The sequence below is a fragment of the Sycon ciliatum genome, chromosome 12 (genome assembly GCF_964019385.1).
Source record: "Sycon ciliatum chromosome 12, ocSycCili1.1, whole genome shotgun sequence".
NCBI lineage: Eukaryota > Metazoa > Porifera > Calcarea > Leucosolenida > Sycettidae > Sycon > Sycon ciliatum.
The window spans coordinates 10,222,938-10,246,140 of record NC_088654.1 but is presented as its reverse complement, the minus strand read 5'-3'; the positions used below and the strand labels follow the sequence as shown (position 1 = coordinate 10,246,140).

The following is a 23,203-nucleotide window of genomic DNA, read 5'->3' as shown; positions in this document are numbered from 1 at the left end:
ACGTCGTGTCGTCATCTGAGGAGGAAGAAAATTAATGGAAGACATTGCGGAACGACTCCACGCAGGATGCAGCTGCAAATAAGTCGATCATGTTTCTGCACTCTTCAGCTATTCTTTGTCATTCTAGCTGCTTACTGCACTATTTCAAAGGTATTCAAGCTGCCTACCTACCTTAGAATGCTGAATAGTTATTGTGAACATACAACGTATACATACATTGCACCAGTTTGGAGAACACCTTGTATATTGGTGTATACACCAGTTTTGAATTGGAATACAGTTGAACATCGATTATTCTTGCGACCATTTGAACCGTATTGGGAAAACCCAGGTTCGGACCCTCGTTACTCTACGGGTTGGTAGGATTTTTATAATTTTCGTTTTTTTGTGTTGTAGAATCTGCCAACCGGGTTATGGTTGTACTGTTGTCAGGAGCACTACGCGTCCTCGCCTTGTAACAATTACATGTACATGCTGTCAAAATCGAAAAACATATTAAACTACCAAGCAAGGCTTCTGTATATACCATGTACGTACATGTAAGTACAGTGACTACGAGTATTTTAGTCTTTCATGGCATCGTACCATCACTGGCACTGACCTGTGGTAGTACTTCGCAGCTGCTAGCATGCATGCTAGTTGGTGCCCAGTTTGAGCACGTGTGCGGTAAAAACTGTCAAACACCACCTTCTGAATGTGCCGTGCATGATCTGAGCGGTCGTCTGAGTCATGACGTCATGAGACAGGTGTCACTGTACTTGTCAGCTAGCAGTCAGCATACGACAGTAGTATCAGTACGACAGCACTCAGCAGTGTCAGAATTATTTAAAAAAAAATGTAACTAGACTATAGTCTAGAGCTAGCTAGAGATCAGATGCAGAGGTTTCGCACGGCGTTCAAGTCAGGGCTGGGAGTCGTATAATTATAATTATTAAAGGTTGAGACGACAAAACGAGGAACACGTCAGAGAACATCTTGGATCACGTTATATCATCACCCGCACGTGGATTGAGGGGCCGCGAGATCACGACCGCGCGAAAGTGCTGTACTTGCCAGTCTGTTGTACTTGTAGCACTCTATTATTATTATAGCAATAAAAACTGCTTTATGGCAGTTTTCTAAAAAAAGTTATTGTGTTCTAGTCCATGGACCCCGTCTAAAAAGTAAGAAATTAACGAAATGTGATAGCCGAAAATTAAAATTTCACACAAAACCTCACAATAATCACAACACTTGAAATGCTGCTTTCAACACTAAACTTGTACTGCACCAACAATTGGCAACATGCATGCATAGGAAAGAGGATCACGAGGGGAAAAGGTCTTCTACGAGTACATGTAGCTTTTCATTCTGTGTGTGATTATTGTGAGGTTTTGTGTGAAATTATAATTTTCGGCTATCACATTTCGTTAATTTCTTACTTTTTAGACGGGGTCCATGGACTAGAACACAATAACTTTTTTTAGAAAACTGCCATAAAGCAGTTTTTATTGCTATAATTTCTTTTGTTTTTTCTGTCACCATGTACCAATCAATGGAATGCCCTATATCAATATGTAAATGATGGCCTTCACATCATATCAATACCGTATTATACGCATTGATGTGCAAGCCTTTTCTTGCAGAAAATGGCACTAGCATAATGCAATTGCATGTTTTTCTGCGGGGAAACATGACATGCGAGTAGTGGTCTGGTGGTGGTGATACTTTTTTTATACGGAGGTCATTCTGTGCATGTGTAGTATCCCTGCTTTACAGTTTACACATGACTAGTACTAGTAGTACATGTATTTTGCATGACTCTTATTGTTTAGAAGCATACAGTACTTCCTACATTTACGATTGTTCTTCCATGATCCTTGCATGGCGCCACTACACACTGGAGAGTAGCTAGACCAACACATATTATCAGTAGTCTTCATTGTTTCTAAATACAATACTTGTGCCGCTATGTTTCATTTGCAAGAGGTCCTTGTGCAGTTGTATGGACTTATCTGCACTGTGATATCAGTCTCATGCTCCAATGCTTCCTTTGTAGCACTGATGCGCGCTGCGAGTAATCAATGGCATTTCCAGGTTGCTTGCTACACTATCGCATACATTCTTTAGCTGTTTTGCTGCCTGCTGCTTGTTTCCCGCAATAGACCCCAGCTGAAGCTTCCTAGCTGGCCCCCCTTGCCAACGGCCTTGTTAGATTCTATATAAGTTCTCTAGTTTTGCATCTCAGGAGAGAGATCAGAGAGAGGAGAGAGAGTCGTGGTTGAGAGAGAGCAAGTTCACTTTCACTTTGATATAAGATAACCTCCAGGCCGTGCCGGAGTAAGTTCAGATACGTTGGTTGACTGACTGTGGGTAGTAGCCTCCTAGCCTTAGGCCACGCACGTTACACATGTTGCTGTTGCAGAATTTCATGACTGTCATAAAATTGTCTTGCTTTCAGATATTTCAGATTTCCCCACCCTCGATCAGATTTACACTGTATTTGAGAAATGTAGCCAGGTTCGTGTCCCAGATGTTTTTTGTTGATTCTGTGTTTATAATGGTTTATAATCATGGGTTATCGTGATAAGGTCATCCTGCATCATATTGCACTGAAATGGTAATCCTGTTGATGTCGACACAACTTTTGGAAGTAGTTCAATGACTTTAAACTGTTAGTCCACGATTTTCTAGAACAACACAGCAAAGGAGGAACAATAAACATGTATTAAAATGTAAACAAATACATTGCTGAGTCCGACACCTCGTTCCAACAACTACATTGATGCTGAGGATAAAAGGGGCAAGGCTATGGTTGGAGGTACTGAGAGATAAACAAGGCACTCCACAATAATAAAATCTTACACATCTTTTGGTGAGTATGAATGATATCCAGTCGAACCTCTTTAGGACGAACACCAAGGGACCGATGGTATTTATTCTGTGAGTTTGTCTTAACCTATTTTATAACCAGTGAATACAATTATTTCCCCAATAGACATACGAATAGATTTCTTCTACAGCGAAAGATTCTAAGCCACACCGACTCATTGACTCATCTCGTATGAAACAAATGAGTCACTAGAGAGGTTCTGCAAAACGAAAATGCGTACAAACTTTCGCCTACGTCATGAAGTGCGAAACTTCGCACGAACTTTCGCAACTTTGGACGCGAAACTTGCAGGGAACGCGAAATGAACTGTCGTAGGAAATTTCGTGAGATCAGGTCATGGCGTACGGGCACTTGGCCCGCGCAAACTACGAAAATGTGCAGAACGCAAAGTTCGTGCAAAAATTCATACACACTTTCGCAAGGACTGTCGCGAAGCTTCGTTCGAATTTTCGTTTCGCAAGGACTGTCGCGAAGCTTCGTTCGAATTTTCGTTTCGCAGAACCTCTCTACTGAACCTTTCTTTAGCAACATGACGGCAACTGAAACAGAAACAGAGAAAGTACGGTACATGTACTCCACATTCTTGCAGGTACTACAAACAGATTGCAGATCGTAATTCTTGCTTTGGCGGCACGAAACTGTATTTGGGGCAGTGCAATCTCGGTGGTACTCACAAATCAAAACGCCCAGACTCTGGAGATTCTCCCCGATATGCGAATTTATTTTGCAAACTCGGTCAATGGGTCCTTGAACCTTTCCCTCCAGATTGGGAACTGCCAACAATAGTATGCCACTGACCAGCGCATTACTTGTAACGTACTAATGTACAATGAATATGAGTATTTCGACAACACATCTAACATAAGCCTTACCGTCAAGAAGGTGAACTCGCGTTCTTCGCACACTGTAGACAAGGGCAAGAGATAAAAATGAATCTAAATCCGAAAAAGATCAGCACACATTTCCGTAAAATTTAGTGAAAGGGCTCACTGAGCATAATAAGCAAATGAATCGAAGGAAACTGGTCAACTCAGAGATCACCTGTCATCGAGTATTCCGTAAAAGGAGGCCTCGGCAGCGGAAAAGCTAAATTTAGAAAAGAGATCCTGTCAGCTTTTCAATTATTTTTTTGCATTCCGCCCAAAATCAGCACACTTTTCGTAAATGAAAGAGTAAACACAAGCAAATGAATCAAAGGGAACTGGTCAACTCACCTGTCATTGAGTAATATTCCGCGAAAGGAGGTCGCAGCAGCGCCGAAACGAAATAAGCCAGGCCAGGAGACGAAATATCCGAAAAAGCTCATGCAAGAAGCAGTTCCAAAGAAGGAAGTTCCTCGTGCATGCACATCCGAAAAGGCAACAACAAAAAGTCTGCAATACACACGCATGCGGCCAGCCGGCGCGATGGTAGGAGCCATGGAGTAGCTCCCTCGGCCAACTCGGCCACGCATGAGAGTGTGTGCATGTACGCGCGCACGCAAGCGCGCACGTGCACACACACCATGTATTCGGTGCGTATGGCGTACCTGTTGCGGAGATAATGAAGATGGAATCATTATCATGATGTTACATGTACAGTGTATGTTTGAGTGTAAAGTAATTTTTATTTTATTACACATTTCTTCGACACAACTTACTCCACATCTTCGCATTTCTCATAATCCATCCATCTACACTCCGTCTCAGTTGAGGAAAATTCTCCCAGGTATACACTAGTCACCACAGCCATGTGATGACATTGGGATGGGCCCCAAGCACGACTGCACTCTCCAGTTACAATATAATTTATTTGTCCAGATTATCTGTGAAGACAAAATGCAATGCATAGCGGCAATCGATGGATGAAGAGAGAGTTTGTAAATACACATATCTTTCCACTTGTTCAGGAGCTTACCTTTTGGAGTTCACATCGTTTACACGATCTCTTATGCTGTCTTGCACCTTGGCTTTGTTGACCATGGATACGCCATCCCAGAAGACATTCTACAGGAGCTACTAATGCAGAGCGTTCAGTTCACGCTCGATCTCGGCGATCTACCTCGTCACGCCAATAAAATCCTCCGTGACACTGGCTACAGTCACAAGAGACGTCTCAGTAAGGTAATGAGCACGACAACGCCGTCGAGATCAAGGACAAAGAGAAAACAAAACACTCACTGAAAACAGCAAAGAAGAAACGAAGAAATGTACACGATTCCTATATGTTGCCACTGACAACTGGTTCGGTGGAGACGACGCTACTTTTGTTTGTCCCCAGTGGGATCGTTGCTATGCGTATCGAAGGAACTGTGACGTCATCACTTAACAGCCCCATAGATCTCGCAAAAGATCGATAGAATTCCCCAAAAATTCCCAAAATTTTCTCAACGATAGTATTAACTGGTTTGAGGGAAAGAGACAAACGGGAAAAGTCTGAAGAAAAAATTGACTGTCACCACCAGGACTCGAACCAGGGACCCTCGCTTGTAGCCAGCGATGCTCTAACCACTGAGCTATGGTGTAGTCGTCATCCCAGCAGAGGCCGTTCAACATTTTCTTCAGACTTCCCAAATTATTCCGGGAATAATCCGCGCACGCGCACCCCTAATGCGAACCAGGGAGTCGTAAAAATATTTTACGACTCCCTGATGCGAACTAACTTTCGATCGCGAGGGCGTCAGAGTGACGTAACTCATACAGAAAAGTACAGTTCAAATTTTCAAAAAAGACTTTTTGCCTCGTGGACGTGGTGGTGACCGGTGCACCAGCTAGCCTACACACTGCACTGCATGCATGCCTGCACTGCAGTGCATACTGTAGTTTGTCCTTCCCTTTTTACATGTTTGTGTAATTTTCAGAACTGAAGTGTTCCAGTCCACCACGAATGATCTGAACTGAAGCAGAGAGTAGTATACTTAGTAATCGTAAGTAGCACCGCTCTATTTTATTTCACTACATGTACTCCCGATCCCTGATCTGAAGGTCGTTGATGAGTTCTGGTCTGGTCATACATGGCTTTTCTTGGATCAAAATAAACCACGCCAACATAGTGATGCCGTAGTACTAGTAACAGATCGCCAGAATGCAACGCACGCGGATTGCCGTCATTGGCGCAGGAGCAGCTGGCCTGAGCGTTGCGAGGCATTTCGTGCCCGGTCCAACATACGAAGTGGTGATTTACGAACAATCTGACCAGGTTTGAATATGATAAAAATTAATGATTTTGTGATTTTGAGCCCATTGTCCAGGCATTGGAGAATAATTTGTGTTTTCCTGTTTGCAACTCCCTCAAACTAATGAATAATTGTGCAAATCCCGGCTATACACTCACACCTGTGTTATGCGGACTTTGATCTACTGGGCACCCTTTTGGGCGAGTTTCAGAGACGTTAGAGAGGTTCCGCATAACGTAATTACGTTAGTAAAAAACGTAGTCGATCTACGGACAGTCTTACGTAAACTGCATGCGCGCATCTGTGTTCCGTCATGCGGAGTTTTCAAATCACGTAGCTGCCCTTGGCAACTGTCCGAACGCGGCAGTGTACGACCAGATCGACCTGGGGGAAGTCATGAATTTGTACCCCAATCCACCTACGGACCAGCTACGTTATCAGAGTCCTATCTACGTACTCTACGTAGACAACTTTCTGTAAGTGGAGTGCAAACTCGCGAATTCACAGGTTTTTCCCGCCCACTAACGTAAAGTTGCTCAACTTTACCAAATATCAGAGAGGTTCTGCACTACGTGAAGTTGAGCAACTTAACGTAAATGGGCCGCGGGGGAAACCCGTGAATTCGCGAGTTTGCACTCCACTTACGGAAAGATCTACGTACGAGTACGTAGATAGGGCTGTGACAAGGGGCTCGGGAGGTGCTCTGTAACTGGATTGTGATACAAATTATTCATGACTCGCTCCCCGGGTCAACCAGGTCGTACACTGCCGCGTTCCGAGTTGCCAAGGGGCAGCTACGTGATTCGATGGTACGTAGAAGATGCGAGCGATGAAAATTTCTTTTTCTACAAGCCGTATCGTAGGGCCTGCTCACCAAGCAAGCGGAGATTCCAGGTGTCAAGGACTCCAGGATTTTCCAAGATCGTTATGGAGCGGAATATTCACTTGACTCCTGTCAAAGTGCGGAAGGAGCCATCCATGAGATCTGTTCCTGTATCGCTCCAGCCCAGTCTGCCAGCTGTCCTGTGGCGACTTGTTGTTGTGTTGGATATAACTTGTGACCGTTTAGTAGTGCATTTCTGTGTGCAACATGGCTCAGTACGCATAGAATGGAGTTTCCTCCGTTTATGTTTTTTCCCGCCCGCCCACGTGCCTTTTCCAGAAAATGTCCGACGGGAAACAAAGAATTAACTTTGTTTGGCCTTACGGACAGTGCCCGGTCCCGGACTGCCCTGATAAACGAGGTATGCATGTACACTCGGACGTCTCTTATTCGGGCACCTTGGGACCGGGCACTGCCCGTATCTCAGGATAACTCATCTACCATCACACACACACATGCACATAACCAAGAGTGTGCAACTCGACGATCCCCCAATTTTTTTATGACATCAGTCTTTGGCGGCTGTTTGGCTCGCTGATGCCATCATGCGTAGCCAGAGATCAAAGTACAAAGAATTTGTACATCACAGCTACTGTAGTCGAAGCAGAACAACGGACGATAGATCGATGTTTCCTGAACCTGGTGGACGCTCACCGTATCTACAAAAATGCGCGGGAAAGCGTACGCACTTGATCATACTTCAGCCAAAGAATGACGCAATAAAAAAATTCCGCCGTGGGTGAACCCATCGCAGCTCGAGATAGGAGTTGCACACTCTTGGTTATGTACTCTTGCTACCATGTATCATATCATTTTTTTGAAGAAGTATATTTGGAACGTATTGCACATGTTCACGATACAAAAGGAACCCATTGATAAAAATGTGTGGATTACATAGGTTGGCAGTGAAAAATAAGCACGTCCACATACGGAAAAAAGTTTCAAAACCCCAAATTTGAAGCATTTGTGCCATAGGAACTCAAGCTGAAGGTGCCCGGTAGAGAGAAGGTGCCCGGTAGAGAGACGTGCCCGTATCCAAGGCGTCCGTATAAGAGATGTTTGGGTGTAATTAAAAATGTAAAGGTGCCAAGTTTCCAAAAGAGTGTTTGATGCTCAAAGGCAGAGCTACTTACAACAAGAAGGAGGAAGAAAGTGTTGTGACTAAGTCACTCTGGGTTTCAGCAAGAGCGCCTAACCCCCAGGAGTGTGCAACTCCCGCATACCCTGCTGTCCCGTCAGAATTTCCAAGTTGACGTCATTTTGATGATGTAATGCTCCTTGTACCAGTGACTTCTGACATCTGTACGGGGTGTTAGCGCATCAAATGGGGCTTTGTCCAGAACAGGTTCAGGATACGTCTCATATTATGTGTACAGGGCGCGCATTGCAACATAAAAAACGACATAAACTCGAAATTCTGTCGGGACAGCATCCGTGGTGGAGTTTCCTGCTCTGGGGCGGGGGTTACTTATGTACTCTTGGTTCCACCCAGGGGGTTATTTATGTACTCTTGGTTCCACCCAGGGGGTTATTTATGTACTCTTGGTTCCACCCAGGGGGTTATTTATGTACTCTTGGTTCCACCCACACGTAGACGATCATCAGACAACAACCATCATCAGGCAATCTGTTGCCTGATGATGTCGTGAAGCTCAGAGTCGCAACACTTTTTCCCACCATTGGATACAGGTCCACGGTGCTGCTGTCAATGGAACCTTCTTTCCCTTCCTCATAATGTTTAATTAAATATTATTCTTGTGGCCTTTAGGTTGGCGGAACATGGGTGTATCGTGAAGAGGTACCAGAGGAGAGTGAGGACCGTACGGTGCATAGTAGCATGTACATTAATCTCAGGTATGTGTGTGTGTGCGTACGTGTGTGTGTGTGTGTGTGTACGTGTGTGTGTGTGTGTGTGTGTGTGTGTGTGTGTGTGTACGTGTGTGTATATGTATGTGTATTTATGGTGTGTTTATCTATATATATGTGTGTGTGTGTGTGTATGTGTGTGTGTGTGTGTGTGTGTGTGTGTGTGTCTGTGTGTATGTGTGTGTGTGTGTGTGTGCGTGTGTGTGTGTGTGTTTGCCCCATGTGTGTTTGCCCATGTGTGTGTCTGTCTGTGTGTGTGTGTGTGTGTGTGCGTGCGCACATGAGAGAATTGTTTTGGGATATTTCTTGATATTCTCGCGCATAGTCATGTTGTTCTAGGCTTTTTGTTTTGGGTTCACCAATCCTGCTTGCCGTGGTGTGAAATTGGATTTCGTTTGTTTAAAAAAAATCATATGGCTGGGGTTCCTGTAATCTTCACGGGCTTCGCTTTAATTATGTTCATTATTCCCGTAAATTTTCTGTCGTGATTGAGAGAGGCGAATGAATTCTGTACACAATTACTTCACGGCCGATGAGGACAATCGTACTCGGAAAGCAGCTCTTCTCCATCCGCTTCTCTCTCAGCGGTGTGGCAGTGAGTGTGTTCGATTTTTCCTGAAAATCGATTTTGAATCCATGCAAGAATCGCCCCTGACTATTCTCATCACCCGATGTGAATAGGATGGATCGATTACGAACCGATTCCAGGGCTCATGGCATAAATTCGAACGACGAGATTCCATTCACGAATCGATTCACTGCAGTAATCGAACGCACCCATTGATTCTTCTCTTCCTGTCCGTCTGAATTTCAGGACCAACTTGTCCAAGGAAACAATGGCGTTTCCTGACATGCCGTTCCCAGACGACCTGCCGACTTTCGTCGGGCATCGCGACGTCCGTCAGTATCTCACCGACTATAGCATGGTGTATGACATCGAGCCGCACATCAGGTTTCACACCAGGGTAACCGACGTCCGTCCCGTCACGGATCGTGCCCCCCACGGTGTTGGGGACGCCGCCGTGCGTAGCTCTGGTGAATGCACCAGCGTCGACAGTGGTGGCAGTCCGCTGGTTGATATAGGACCGCGGTGGCAAGTCACCGCACGGTCACTCGACGGCGAAAACGGCGTTGCCGGTGCTACTCCCGTGGCCGACCAACAGGAGACTTTCGATGCCGTGTTTGTCTGCAACGGGTGAGCTCTTTAGACGGGTAGTACTTGTTCTTATCAAGTTATCATCCTGTCTGTTTTGCTGCCGGGTTGATTTAGCATTTTGAGATACCGTATTTTCCCCATTAAACGTCTCCTATAGTCTGTTTCAAAAAGATTTACAATCAGGTTTGGGTCTTAAAAAGTATGAAGATAAGGGAAATTTGGACAACAAAGTACATAGAATGGCTTGTTAGGACACGGCAAATTGTTCTGTGAAGGTTTCGGAACAATTGGACCAGCCGTTAAGGAGTTAGAATATCGGCCAGGTTTCCGGCCTTTTCCCATGGTTTACAATTTGCCGTGGATGTCAGTATCGATTTGTTTATCAAAACCCACGATTTATCCTTTCCTTTTTTGGCCTTGTGGTTATGAATGCTGTCTGCTGACCATGAAGTTGTGAGTTCAAATCCCAACCTATCCTCAAGTCAAACTTTTTTTTCATTGTTTTGGTGATCAAGCTGGCCAAAAAGACAAAGAAGATGGCTGCACCAAACGACTTGGTGTTGAAGCTCGCGCTTCCTGCCGAACTGACTGACACTTGACTGGCTCACGCCATGTGAACACACCCACAACACTGCAATGGTGTGAGTGAATATGGAAGTCATCGCGCTGTAGCTTTTTGAGATTTATTTTAGTTTCAAGATCGCCAATTTATTTGAATTAATTTATAATTAGCAGTCAACGCCGTCTTCTATCAGCGTTCACAAGCGTCTGCTTTTCTCAAAATGTCGTCGAAGTCACATGGATAGCTTTGCCACGTCATGGCCTTGGGAATGAGTCCGTGTCGATGTCGTTTTCGTCACACAGTGAGGAAATTGCATCGCAGCTCAAAGAAACTATTTTGGTCACAAAACGAATTGGGACACATGCCGCTCGTCAACATTTACAACACTTTCGTTTTGACATGTCCTCTCTGACTCCATTATCGATACGAGGAAGAACTCGTTTGTTGTAAACCAGACGTACATGACTGTATCAACGTGAGTGAGTTGTCATTTTTCCTGCTTTCGCGCGGAATATTTCTTCGAGTTCACAGTGAGTTTTTCCAGGCAGCGCTCGAGTGCTCATACGGTAAGACGCCAAACTCCGCGGGCGATCGCCAGGATTGCAAATCTTTTTGAAACGGACTGTAGTGCGTCTCCAATTGTAGTACATGTTGAGTGTGGATCAAAAATATAAAAGGACATGCCGGAATGATGTCATGGGCACTACTGTGGTACAGGTACCAGGGTCCACCTTACTTCGGCTTTCTTACCTGTTTATCATCTTTGTGTCTTTCTATACCGTTTCTTACCATGGTTGGATGTATTTACACTTTTACAGCCTTACAGTAACATTTTCACGAGTTGTTTGCCACCCAACCCAGGCGATCTATCTTCCCAGAAACAGTAAAAGTACACGTCTCCAATACTAGTATAGTCTCCTATAGTAGTACAGGTCTGACCACCATTGAAAAAATAAAAGTACTGTACCATTTATAGAAAATAAAAAGGACCAAAGAACTACAAGTGGACATTATAGCTTAACTTGTAGTTCCTTGGTCCTTTTTTATTTTCTATAAATTAATCCTCGGCTCTCCATCCGAGTACACACTGTACAATTATTGGAGATGATACGGTAACTGTTGCCATTTCGAAGTAGCGACTTTGGCGGTATTAGTGGTGAAGACGGTTGCTCCTACGTGGAACACACGCTTCCTGCCTAACTTGACTGACTCCCGACTGCCATCCGGAGCACACGAGGAGCGCATCGCACTTTTGACTTGGCAAACCTGCAGAACACTGTGTATTAAGCAGGGAGTATTGCCTATTGACAGGCTATTGTCCCTGTAATCATTTGTAAATTTATGGTGTAGTCTGCTTTTCTGGTTCTTCCCCCCTCCCCCCTGAACTCCAACGCAGCCACTTAAACATGCGTAAAACTTCATTCCTCAAACGCCAATAACCAGGGCCCAATAACCAGGACCCAATAACCAGGGCCCAATAACCAGGGCCCAATAACCAGGGCCGGCGCTACTGGTACGGCCGGTAAGGCCATGGCCGCACCAGATTTTGCAAACTCCAGCTTTCATGTAATGTCCAGTCTTGTATCAGTAATTATGTGAAAGCACCAGCAAGCTATCCTTGTGGGAGTCTCTTCCTCCTAAACTGTTGTTCCTGTCCAGTGAGGACTAGTGTGCTGGCTGTGTATGTGTTGCTAGCGGAACGATCTGAAACAGTCAGATGATGCCGCATGCATCCTCCCATGACCCTGAAATTAGGCATTGGGGAATGACCGGGGCTGTAACTGACCTGGGGCCGTGCCACCATTCATGAGCTGGCTCTGGGCCTGAATAACGGTCTCCTTACTGAAAATCAATGAATTTTCAGGCCTGGCCCATCGTGAGGATGAAAGTGTAGTTTACCTTTATTTACAAGAGGAGGGAGATGTCTTAGTGTTGTGCCTTTCGTAAAGAGCCCGACTATCATAGCCTGTCAGGAAGAATGCTAATTTGGACTGTATGTCTATTTCTATCTCTGACTCTCTGTCTGTCTGTCTATCTCTTTCTCTGTTTGTCTCTGTCTCTCTCCGTATCTCTCTCTCTCTCTCTCTCTCCATCTCTCTCTCTCTCTCTCTCTCTCTCTCTCTCTCTCTCTCTCTCTCTCTCTCTCTCTCTCTCTCTCTCTCTCTCTCTCTCTCCCTCCCTCTCTCCCTCTCTCTCCCCCTCTCTCTCACTCTGTCTCTGTCTCTCTCTATCTGTCTCTCTCTCTCTCTCTCTCTCTCTCTCTCTCTCTCTCTCTCTCTCTCTCTCTCTCTCTCTCTCTCTCTCTCTCTTCTCTCTCTCTCTCTCTCTCTCTCTCTCTCTCTCTCCCTCTCCCTCTCCCTCTCCCTCTCCCTCTCCGTCTGTCTCTGTCTCTCACTCTCACTCTCTCTCTCTCTCTCTCTCTCTCTCTCTCTCTCTCTCTCTCTCTCTCTCTCTCTCTCTCTCTCTCTCTCTCTCTCTCTCTCTCTCTCTCTCTCTTTATGTGTATTCCAGGCACTACTTCCAACCATTAGCCCCGACGATACCTGGCCTTGCCGAACATTTCCGTGGCAATGTAATGCACAGCCACAGCTACCGTCGGCCCGACACGTATCATGGACAAGTGGTGGTCGTGGCCGGAACGGGCTCCTCGGGCCAGGACATCTGTCTGGATGTTGCCAGCAAGGCGCAGCGCGTACTCGTGTCTGCGCACAGAGACCACTGGATCAAGTCACCACTGCCGTCCAATATTGAACAGCGGCGTCGTATCAAGTGTATTGACGAGCATGGTGGTGTGGTGTTTGATGATGGGCATGTGGACCGGGTCGACTCCATCCTCTGGTGCACAGGGTCAGTCGCTGTTTGTTGTTGTTGTTGTTGTTGTTGTTGTTGTTGTTGTTGTTGTTGTTGTTGTTGTTGTTGTTGTTGTTGTTGTTGTTGTTGTTGTTGTTGTTGTTGTTGTTGTTGTTGTTGTTGTTGTTGTTGCTATTGCAGTGTGTTTTGTTTCATTTGTTGTTATTGTATTGTGGCAGAAATCCAGCCTCGTCGATTTATACCATCCCGGTAGTTGTGTGCGTACCTTGAACAGCGACTCATAGTATCGCAGTGGACGTTGCTCGAGTTTATTCTTTAGCTTCGATTACGCTGCTGTATAACATGTCATTTTAGGTATATTCAATTTTTACTCTAATTTCAGAAATTTTCGGTGCTCAATATTTTCGGTATGAGGGCAAAAGGCCAGGTTAGGTGAACAGAAATTTTCGGTGCAGGGAAGCTGTTCCCTATTGGATTATGTGTGTTAGTGTTTGTTCGGTGTATTGAAATTTTAGGTATGAAGCAGATGCACCGAAAGTACCGAAAGTAAAAGTACACCGAAAAGTTGTGAAATTAAGGTAGTCCCAGGGGCGTGCCAGGCTTCAGGTGTAATGTAGAATTAGGTGATCCACCTATTCTTCACGTACAGTGCATACTCTAGCACCTTCAGGTGTAATCTAAATTGAGGTGCCTGGTTTCTCTACCGAAATCACCGAAATTAAAATTACACCGAAAACACACTACTTAGAAGAAACAATAAAAGGAAACAATAAGAGGACGGAAAAAAGTGTTTTAAAGGGGAAGCTAAGGCAAAAATTAAAATTCCACCAGTTGTAGTCTTCGGGGTGCTGAGTCGAATGGTCGTGGTCCGAGGAAGCTGAGACGCTCCCTTCCTACTTGAATCCCAATCGAACTCGCGCACTTCCACCGAAACTGGGTGACTGCGCCCTACTAGATGGGGATTTGTATGCAAAATGTCACTAAAAGCGCCATTTCGTTCTTATAAAAGCACGGATGACCGCGATTGGCCCATATGTTGTAGTCTTTTGGGCGCTCAGTCGACTGGTTTTGGTCCGAAAAGGCTGCGATGCAGCGTTCCTCCCTTATTCCCAATCGAACATGGTTGAAGACGCGGTCACGTGCTCCTGGGTGCCCAAATCACCTGGTCACCACGCCAGCAGGCGACAACTTTCACACCAAGGTTCAACTCGAGTTCAACTCGAGTGACAGGGCTGCACCCAAAAAAGGTCAAACAGTTGTAAGTTGTACCCTGCAGGCACGGTGACCAGGTGACTGGTGTACGCAGGAGCACGTGACCACGTGTTCAACCATGTTCGATTGGGAATAAAGGAGGAACGCTGCATCGCAGCCTTTTCGGACCAAAACTAATCGACTCAGCGTCCAAAAGACTACAACATATGGGCCAATCGCGGTCATCTATGCTTTTATAAGAACGAAATGGCGCTTTTAGTGACATTTTGCATACATGTACAAATCCCCATCTAGTAGGGCGCAGTCACCCAGTTTCGGTGGAAGTGCGCGAGTTCGATTGGGATTCAAGTAGGAAGGGAGCGTCTCAGCTTCCTCTGACCACGACCATTCGACTCAGCACCCCGAAGACTACAACTGGTGAAATTTTAATTTTTTAAGTCTGAGTTTCACCCACTATGCGATCATCAGAAAACACACTACTTACCAATTTCCACCACCGTTTTAGGAGCTACGTGCTGCGCCTCGATCCATAGAGAATGGTGGTGTTCCTACGGATGCGGAAAAACTCGGCTTCCAGCCGAGTCTTACGCGAACCGTGAATTTGGTTGGATTACGCAAGAAAAATGAAACAAATTTGAGCAATAACCAGGTGATTAATAAAAGCTCGAAAAAGTCTGGCTGCCCTCTACCAGTGTAGAGGCCGGAAACAAGTGTACGCATGCACACACGCACACGTGCTCACACTCACACATACACACACACACACACACACACACACACACACACACACACACAGAGCACGAAGAATGGGGGGGGGGGGGGGGGTGGACACACATATGTACAGATGTTTACTGTTGTCAGGTGACTCGTGACACAAACCTGTGATCTGAGGCGGAGGTACATGCCGTACCTTGGATATGCTTCTGACCAGCTCTTTGGCCAAGCTGTTGTGGGCTGGCCAGCGTATCAAGAGGCTCCGAGTTCAAGAATTGCACTGGCAGCAGGAAGCATGTACTGTGCTAACAAATGCAGTGGTGCATGCGTGAACCACTTTACAAGCAATGAACTGCACCGACACCAACTGTCAACTGGGAACTACTCATTACTGTACAAGCAGAAAATTTAGTCGGTGAGTATCTTCGCCGAACTCCAAAGAAGGACAGTTGACCTGGTGGAAATTTTCGTCCATGGATGTTGCAAGTTTAAGAAATGTATTCAAAGGCTAGATGAATCGATATTAGTCTTGCATTAAATTTAGTTTTCAATTTCTTTGGACGCGATAATGATTAAATTAAATTCGCAATGAATATTTCTGCTTGTACAGCACTCGTGGTGAGGGTAGCATGGGTGCAGCTAACGAGATTAAGACACCTGCTGGACGTCAGTTGTGAGGCTTTTAAACATCTCATCCCTTCGCCGTTAGTCGCTGCTGCACTTGCTGCCTTCGTACTTCGAAGTACAACCAGACATGCCAGGTGGCCTGGCATGGGTGAAACTTCCTGAGCTAGTTGTATTTCTCAACTTAGCACCATATCCCTCACACACTCATACTCAGCCCAAGGCAACAAGGAATTGTTTTGGAGATGGTGTGCTGCTTCGAGTAACTGGTCTTGTAATGCAAAAGCTCAAAGAGCTAGAAAGCAATTTCAGACCACTGGCAGCAACTGGCTCGCGAGGAGCTGCAATAAACCCACATTGTGCCACAATGGGGTTGCAAGGCAAAGCCAATGCAATTGGCCACAACTGGCTCGTGAAGAGCCGCAACTGGATATTTTCCGACTGTTGATCGTGCTGGCCAATAGCAATCGGAGGTCGGTGAGCTTGTCCATGGGGAGCCTGGCCTCAAGCCGCTTGCAATCCAGAATAATGCCGAGGAACGTCAGTGATCTCGCGGGACCTTCCACCTTTGCTGGCGCTAGTGGCATGCCCAAATAGATGAAGGCCCGCAGCAGGATTGCTAGTTGACGCTGGGCGACAGTATGGCCAGTTGTGACGTTTAGAAAGTCGTCCAAGTAGTGGAATAGGTCAGCAATGGAGAAATGGTTCCGGATAATCCACTCTATGGCCGAGGCAATGGAATCGAAAATGGCTGGGCTGGAGCGAAGCCCAAATGGTAGCACCCGCTCATAATAGTAGCTGCCTTGCCAGAATTAGCCGAGTAGCGAGTGGTCTTCGGCACGAACTGGGATTAGCCGGAATGCACTTTTGATGTCCAGCTTTGCGAGGTACACCGGCTGAGGTGAGAACACAATAGACTCGATTGCATCGTCAATACTGATGTAGTGCAGGGAAAACTGGTCAGCTGGAACTCCGTCGTTCACACTATTACCGGCGGGACTAGAGAGATGGTGAATCATACGAAGCTTGCCGTTCTTCTTCGGCACTGCGCCGACACCAGAACAGCGCATGAAGTTGAACGGGGCTGCAGTAAAGGACCAGCAGTTTCGCCACGTTGGCAAGAAGCATACAGCTGGTCAGTAATAAAGGTTTTAAAAAATACTGCCTGTTGGCCGCCAAGATCATGCACTGGTATGACAGCAGCTCTGCTGTGCGGTGGGGTGCATTGCTGATCACAACATGCATATACAGAGACCATGCTCTTCTAACCAAGTGGCGATATCGTGCACACGTCTACGAACCGGGCGAGTGGTGTTCACCTCTACGACTTCCAGTGCACCCCAGGATGAACTCGATCTAAGCTCGAACGACTTATTGCTATCAACTGTCCCCAAGATCTCAGGCAACAATTGGTCGAAGTCCACAAACTCACCTCGCAATATCCTATCCTGCACCGACTTTGGGACGTGCAGACTTTCAGCGTGAGGCGGTGTGGAGCACGCAGCACTCACGCCAATGTCGGCTGACGCAGCTGGTGGCGCTGGTGCCATACTTGGCTGCGACAGAAGAGAGGCTCCAACCTCGTCTGTGATGGCAGAACGAACTTCAGCCCGAGTAAGTTCGCGAATACCAGTCGGATCCAAGGTGACCGGGGGCTCGGCGAGCACCTCGCACGTATCCACAGTGGGTGCGGCAGAGTCGTTTGCTGAAGGGTGAGGAGTTGGACCCAGGTTTTCTCGCTCCGTGTCGTCCAGCAATCTCTGAACCAGAATGGATTTCTTTCCGGTGGTCAGCAGACCTCGATCGTCCAGCTCGGCTCGCAGTTCTGCCACCCGCATCCGATACACAATAGACGACATTATTTCAGGCACCAACAGTACGAGCTGAACACAATCGAAGCGCCTGGCTAATTAGTTAATCGAAGCTACCACAAGCTAGAAGCCGAACTGAGAGAGCTGAGAAAGCTGAACATGTGATGCTGGCACAAGCTAAAAGTCACCACTAATAACTCTTGGCTGCTGCTGTGGCACTTTTGCTGCAATCTCTACGGCTGCACTAGCCGTATTAACTGTCGTACCCATATGCGCACATTCAATCCCTGGCTACGCTTTGGAACTGTTTTCGTTGCCTATGTCCTCATCTCTCTTCGCTTTGTTTTCGCTGCCTGGGCTTTCATTTATCTTTGCTTGCTTGCTTGTATTGCTGGGGGAACATATGCTGGTTTGTATTCGTGGGTCCCCATGGTGCATGGGCCACGCGTACTCATCCGGCAAATATGTGGGAATAATAATAATAATTTGAAACTCGGATGTTGAGCCATAAATAAATGTAGAAAGGAAAAAGACATTATGGATACGAGTTAAGAGTAACTCTCCATCACTGTAACATGATACTTTATACAGTCAGAAAGTGCAATAACTAGGCACAAAACTGACAGAGTACTGAGACATTCGACGTCCTGACACCGAGCTTCAACACATCTCCGTAGCGCTAACCGACAGCCTTCCAACTTGGAAGGTTCAAGGTTATGGAAAAGACCAAAGAGGGGAAGGCAAGCGCAACGAAAACGAGCAAAAGCTACAGTCGAAACGGAACAAAGAATGTCGATTGTTACTGGACGATGACGAGAGCAGTACGATACTTGACAAAGGAGATGTGTTGAAGCTCGGTGTCAGGACGTCGAATGTCTCAGTACTCTGTCAGTTTTGTGCCTAGTTATTGCACTTTCTGACTGTATAAAGTATCATGTTACAGTGATGGAGAGTTACTCTTAACTCGTATCCATAATGTCTTTTTCCTTTCTACAATAATAATAATTATTATTATTATTTTTAGACTTTGAAGTGAAGCCAACGGCAAGAAAGAAAGAGAAAGTTCAAAGGAAGCAGTTATGCGACGTCAGGCTAAGCGAGCTTTGTTGTATTTCTCAACACTGTTGTATAGCTGGCGGTAATGTGGACATGCATACATTACTGCACTTACTAGACAGGCTGTGTGCTCGTGGCCAGGAGTCCTTCCAAAGTTTCTGTAACATAGTAACGAATGTTATGGCTGATTTCTACAGTACGCATTTGTTATAACCCTTCCTCTTCTCAATCTATATGTTATAATCTTGCAGATATGTTCCCAGTAAGCCATGAACGGAGGCCCCCTCGACTTAGGCCTCGGCCTTTGGGGAATCCATAAATAAATAAAGTCCTTGAGCTTTGGCTAGGCTATATCTAGGCTATATCTAAATACCAGAATGGCGATTGGCCAATTTGATAGATGTTTACTTGGACTGCGCAGAGCAGTTGTCACTGTTTGTGTGTGCTGTGTGTATATCTGTTTGTCTGTTTATATCTGTGTGTTTGTGTGTTTTCGTGTGTGTGTGTGTGTGTGTGTATGTGTCAATCTATGTGTATCCATGTGTGTGTCTGTGTGTGCGTGCACGTGTGTGTGCATGTTTCGTGCTAGATAGATATGCCTGCTCGTTCCCGTTCCTGCATGACAGTTGTGGCGTGTCGGTGGAGCTGGACAGAGTAGTTAAGCCGCTGTATCGTCATCTTGTCAACGCTGCTCACCCGACAATGTTCTTCATCGCGATACCATTCCTAATTGCACCTTTCCCTCTTATGGCAATGCAGGTAAATGTCATTTGTTTGCTTGGAGTGTTGATCAAGCTCCCTACCTTTAATGTTTTTGAGACCTGTATTCGGCGCAGCGCTGCAAGACCCACCCTTTCCTGGCCTGTATACCGGCATGGTCAGTACCCAATCTTCATGTTGCCTGGTGATTGTGAAAGCATGAAACGTTGAGTAGCAGCAAACAAGCCTTGATTGTCCTTGTTGTTCTGTGAGACCTGTATACTGCAACCAAGAGTACATAACCCCCCAGAGTGTGCAACGCCTGATCCAGCTCTGCATAGGGTCTTGGTCGAGCGGAATCGGATCTTTGCGTCATAATACCGTACACATCTGAGGGGAACCCGGGGAGTCGCGGGTACTCTTGGATCAAAAACAATGGTGCCCTGCCTCGAGACCGGCCTTGCGCTGGTGTGAAGTGTACGCATGACATCAGAAGATCCGATTCCGCTCGACCAAGACCCTACACAGAGCTGGATCGGCGTTGCACACTCTGGGGGGTTATGTACTCTTGCTGCAACCAGTAGACCAGCGTGATTAGCGACAACCTGTCACTACTGGTCCGTGACTTCGCCAGGAATGGATGCTCTTGCATTCAAACTACCGTAAAGTCGCGGATAAAAGCCGGGCTTGCATACAAGCACACCGCGGATAGAAGCCTGAAAATCAAACGGGTCAAATGCATATAAGCCTGTCGCGCGTAGAAGCCTGGCTTCTATGCAAGCACGGATCGGCCGATGTGCATACAAGCTTGGCAAAAATATCAGTGGTGCATATAAGGATGGTTTGCATACAAGCCTGGTTTGCATTGAAGCCTAATGCGGAAAGCGGCTTATGTGCTTATAAGCCCGGCTTTTATCCGCGACTTTACGGTATGTAGCAACTAGCGACCACTGTATAGCATGTACAGTCAACTTCGCTAATAACAACTGCGGATATAACGACAATTCGCGAATAACAACAGAATTTCCATGCCCAGAGCAAAGTCCAAATTAACTGTACTACATATAGTGAGACTTCGGGTACTAGTACAAGGACACTTCGCGAATAACGACACTTTTCTGATGCCCCGCCGAGTGTCGTGATACGCAAAGTTGACTGTAGTTTTTTTTTGGTGTAACTTAAATCAGCTCGATAACTCCTATAGAGAAGCCAGGCGCCTAAGTTTAGATTACACCTAACTAGCACTGGAGTATGCACTGACTCTTCAGCACTGCCTGTGCCTACCGGTGCTACTGACGACGGAAACACCGAACCAGAACGGGAGGGGGGGGGGGGGGGGAGGGGGTCTCCTCTTACTGACAGGGGAGTTGGCCTTTATCAATGCTGGTTTGGGAGCTTGCACATCATTGTGAACCTGATGAAGGCAATTTGCCGAAACGTTGGAATAATTATTGCGAAATGAGTTTGACTTTTGCAGTGTTAATGGAAGAGAACGTGTGGGCTCTACTCTTAACTGTGGTGGGGTCTTGATACTATAAATGCACTATCGTGCTATTTGAACAGGACAGATTGCAGAAGTTGTGTACGATAACTCAGAAGTTGCGACGGATTCGGCCATTTAAAAATAATTGATTTGATGAATGTGGGCCAAGAGCGCAGTGCGGGGGAGGTGGATAGTTTCAAATTAGTTGTGATTCCCGTGTAACGGTAATGTAACGATGTCTGATAATCCGAACCTCCAACCGGACATATCCGCGTAATTAAACGTCCCACGAAATCCACCAATAGGGCCCATCTGGCGTTATCAATTATTTAGAAGTTTTCCTCGGCAATTTGAGGTTTGAATTATTAGGATACCACCTGTATTGTACATGTGTATGGATGTGTGTGTGTGTGTGTGTGTGCGTGCGTGCGTGCGTGCGTGCGTGTGTGCATGTGTGTGCGTGTGTGTACGCGCGCGCGCGCGCGTGTGTGTGTGTGTGTGTGTGTGTGTGTGTGTGTGTGTGTGTGTGTGTGTGTGTGTGCTACCGTCTGTTCTCTCTTGAACAGGCACTGTTCGCCAAGGCCGTTCTGGAGCGCCGTCACACGCTGCCCTCGTTCGTCGACATGGCCCGTTGGCAAGACGACGACCTAACCAAGCGCAGTGCCCGTGGCTTGCCACCGCACTACGCCCATGCACTGTCTGGTGATCAGTGGGACTATGATAATGAACTAGCACGTTTAGCTGGCTCAGAGCCACTGCCTCCGCATTACAAAGCTCTGTATGAATACACGAAAGGTACCCGGGCTGTGCGCTTGACCATGTACCGGAACGTTCGTTATCAACTGCGAGATGATGATGCGCTGTTTGACGCCGTGGATGTCGGCGGCTGCGGTGAGGGTCAAACACAGGGCCGGACGTGATGCAATAGTGGTGCGTGTGTGCGTGCACGCTTGTGTGTGTGTGTGTGAAAAAGCCACTTCATAGCTGTGTGGTGTAGACCAGGCTGAATAGTGCCGGTCAATTCTTCAGCCTTGCAAGCTGTTGAATGGTGCAATCCCAGCACAAGCTGCTATGGCTTCTGCTGTAGCATCGCTATCATCGCCTCCGGCGATGGGCGTCAAATGCGTGCGGATGTGTCTGGTTCGACCTGCGTAGGAATTGTTTCGGTGGACTGTCCATGGGCTGTAGAAATACTTAGTACTCAGCATGCTGTGCTGTATCCCTCTGATGGTAGAATTTGAGGCATTTCTCTAGACTGATGGGCTGGTCCTATATTTACTTCTCTTGGTTTAAACACCGACCTGGCTTTCATTAGCCTTTTTTAAAACATAGTTTAAAGTTGCAACCACTTCTAGGGATGTGCAAATTCCATGGCAGCCATACCTGCTTTAGAGATTACTGCAATTCAAATGCTCATATCGTTACAAGGTCTCTCTGCTGCAAATGTCATGTCAGGTTCACCTGCTTTTTGGTCGTGCATGGCCCATCGTAACTTATTTTTTAACTTTTTGAAATATTCTTCAATTTTCATTTATTATTTTGTCAAGCTCGCAGTTTGCTACGATGAATCATGGAGTTGTTGTGACGTGGCAATTTTCTTGTGTTTTTTTGTGTGTGTCAACGGGGCATTCCGAGACTGGGAGTGCTTCTTTGTCCATCCTGCTTGTACTTCGAAGTAGCTTTAGGTTTTTATTCTCTTAAATTAGTTTTAGGTATTTCTCTTCTTACTTGTAGTCATAATTATTGCTAGCTATGCTCTTTTCCTTTGTATTTAATAGCTGGTGTAGTGATATATTTTTTACGTAGTTTGCTGATGTTTTTGCTTTCAAATTTATTTGGCATGCGGTCATAGCAGATAGCTATCCGATGGAGATTGAGCATTTGACAGGCTTTTTTTTAATAAGTGTTTTTTCCCGATCCCGGTGACATACAAGTCAGGGATCATCTTTCTGCTTCCGTTGCACGCCACCACTCCATGACGATCAAGCATGATCTTTGAATGTCCATGTAATAATTATTTATTTTTCCTGAATTCTTTGTCAGTGTTGTATTGTATTTTATTGTGTCTTTTGTCCGTAAAAAAAGGCTTCACTAACACCTGAGGAATGGCAATAGAGGTTTTGCGAATCACACCATTGTACATGACTTACATTGTATATTGTGCATGCATGACCTTTTAACATGGCACCACACGACGGATGTGCGAGGCTATGCGTATGCCTCTGCCATGCGCCACTTGATGAAAACTTCCCTACAAACCTAACCATCCGGATATCCGCAAAGCAAGTGGGAGGGTTAAT

The 23,203-nt window shown here is 46.1% G+C and overlaps 1 protein-coding gene and 1 long non-coding RNA gene across 2 annotated transcripts; one reads left to right on the top strand and one right to left on the bottom strand.

Moving 5' to 3' along the window:
* Positions 1-2,511: 2,511 nt before the first annotated feature.
* Positions 2,512-4,157, bottom strand: LOC135828483 (uncharacterized). The gene is made up of 3 exons (XR_010555680.1): positions 4,087-4,157; positions 3,745-3,776; positions 2,512-2,669 (listed from the first exon to the last, which is right to left on the bottom strand). It is a non-coding gene; the product is annotated as an uncharacterized LOC135828483 (long non-coding RNA).
* Positions 4,158-5,677: 1,520 nt separating this feature from the next.
* LOC135828746 (uncharacterized) lies at positions 5,678-23,002 on the top strand. The gene is made up of 6 exons (XM_065341168.1): positions 5,678-6,049; positions 8,678-8,763; positions 9,590-9,970; positions 13,005-13,340; positions 19,315-19,480; positions 21,470-23,002. The coding sequence occupies exons 1-6, from the start codon at positions 5,936-5,938 to the stop codon at positions 21,821-21,823; spliced, it is 1,437 nt and encodes a 478-aa protein (XP_065197240.1). The 5' UTR covers positions 5,678-5,935; the 3' UTR covers positions 21,824-23,002.
* Positions 23,003-23,203: the final 201 nt, after the last annotated feature.

What these genes read in the sequence shown, in the direction of transcription:
- LOC135828746 (XM_065341168.1), top strand. Translation starts at nt 5,936, where the DNA reads ATGCAACGCACGCGGATTGCCGTCATTGGCGCAGGAGCAGCTGGCCTG. An exon ending in GCCGTGTTTGTCTGCAACGG is followed by an intron (nt 9,971 to 13,004) that starts GTGAGCTCTTTA and finishes TGTGTATTCCAG; the next exon opens with GCACTACTTCCAACCATTAG. An exon ending in TCCATCCTCTGGTGCACAGG is followed by an intron (nt 13,341 to 19,314) that starts GTCAGTCGCTGT and finishes CGTGCTAGATAG; the next exon opens with ATATGCCTGCTCGTTCCCGT.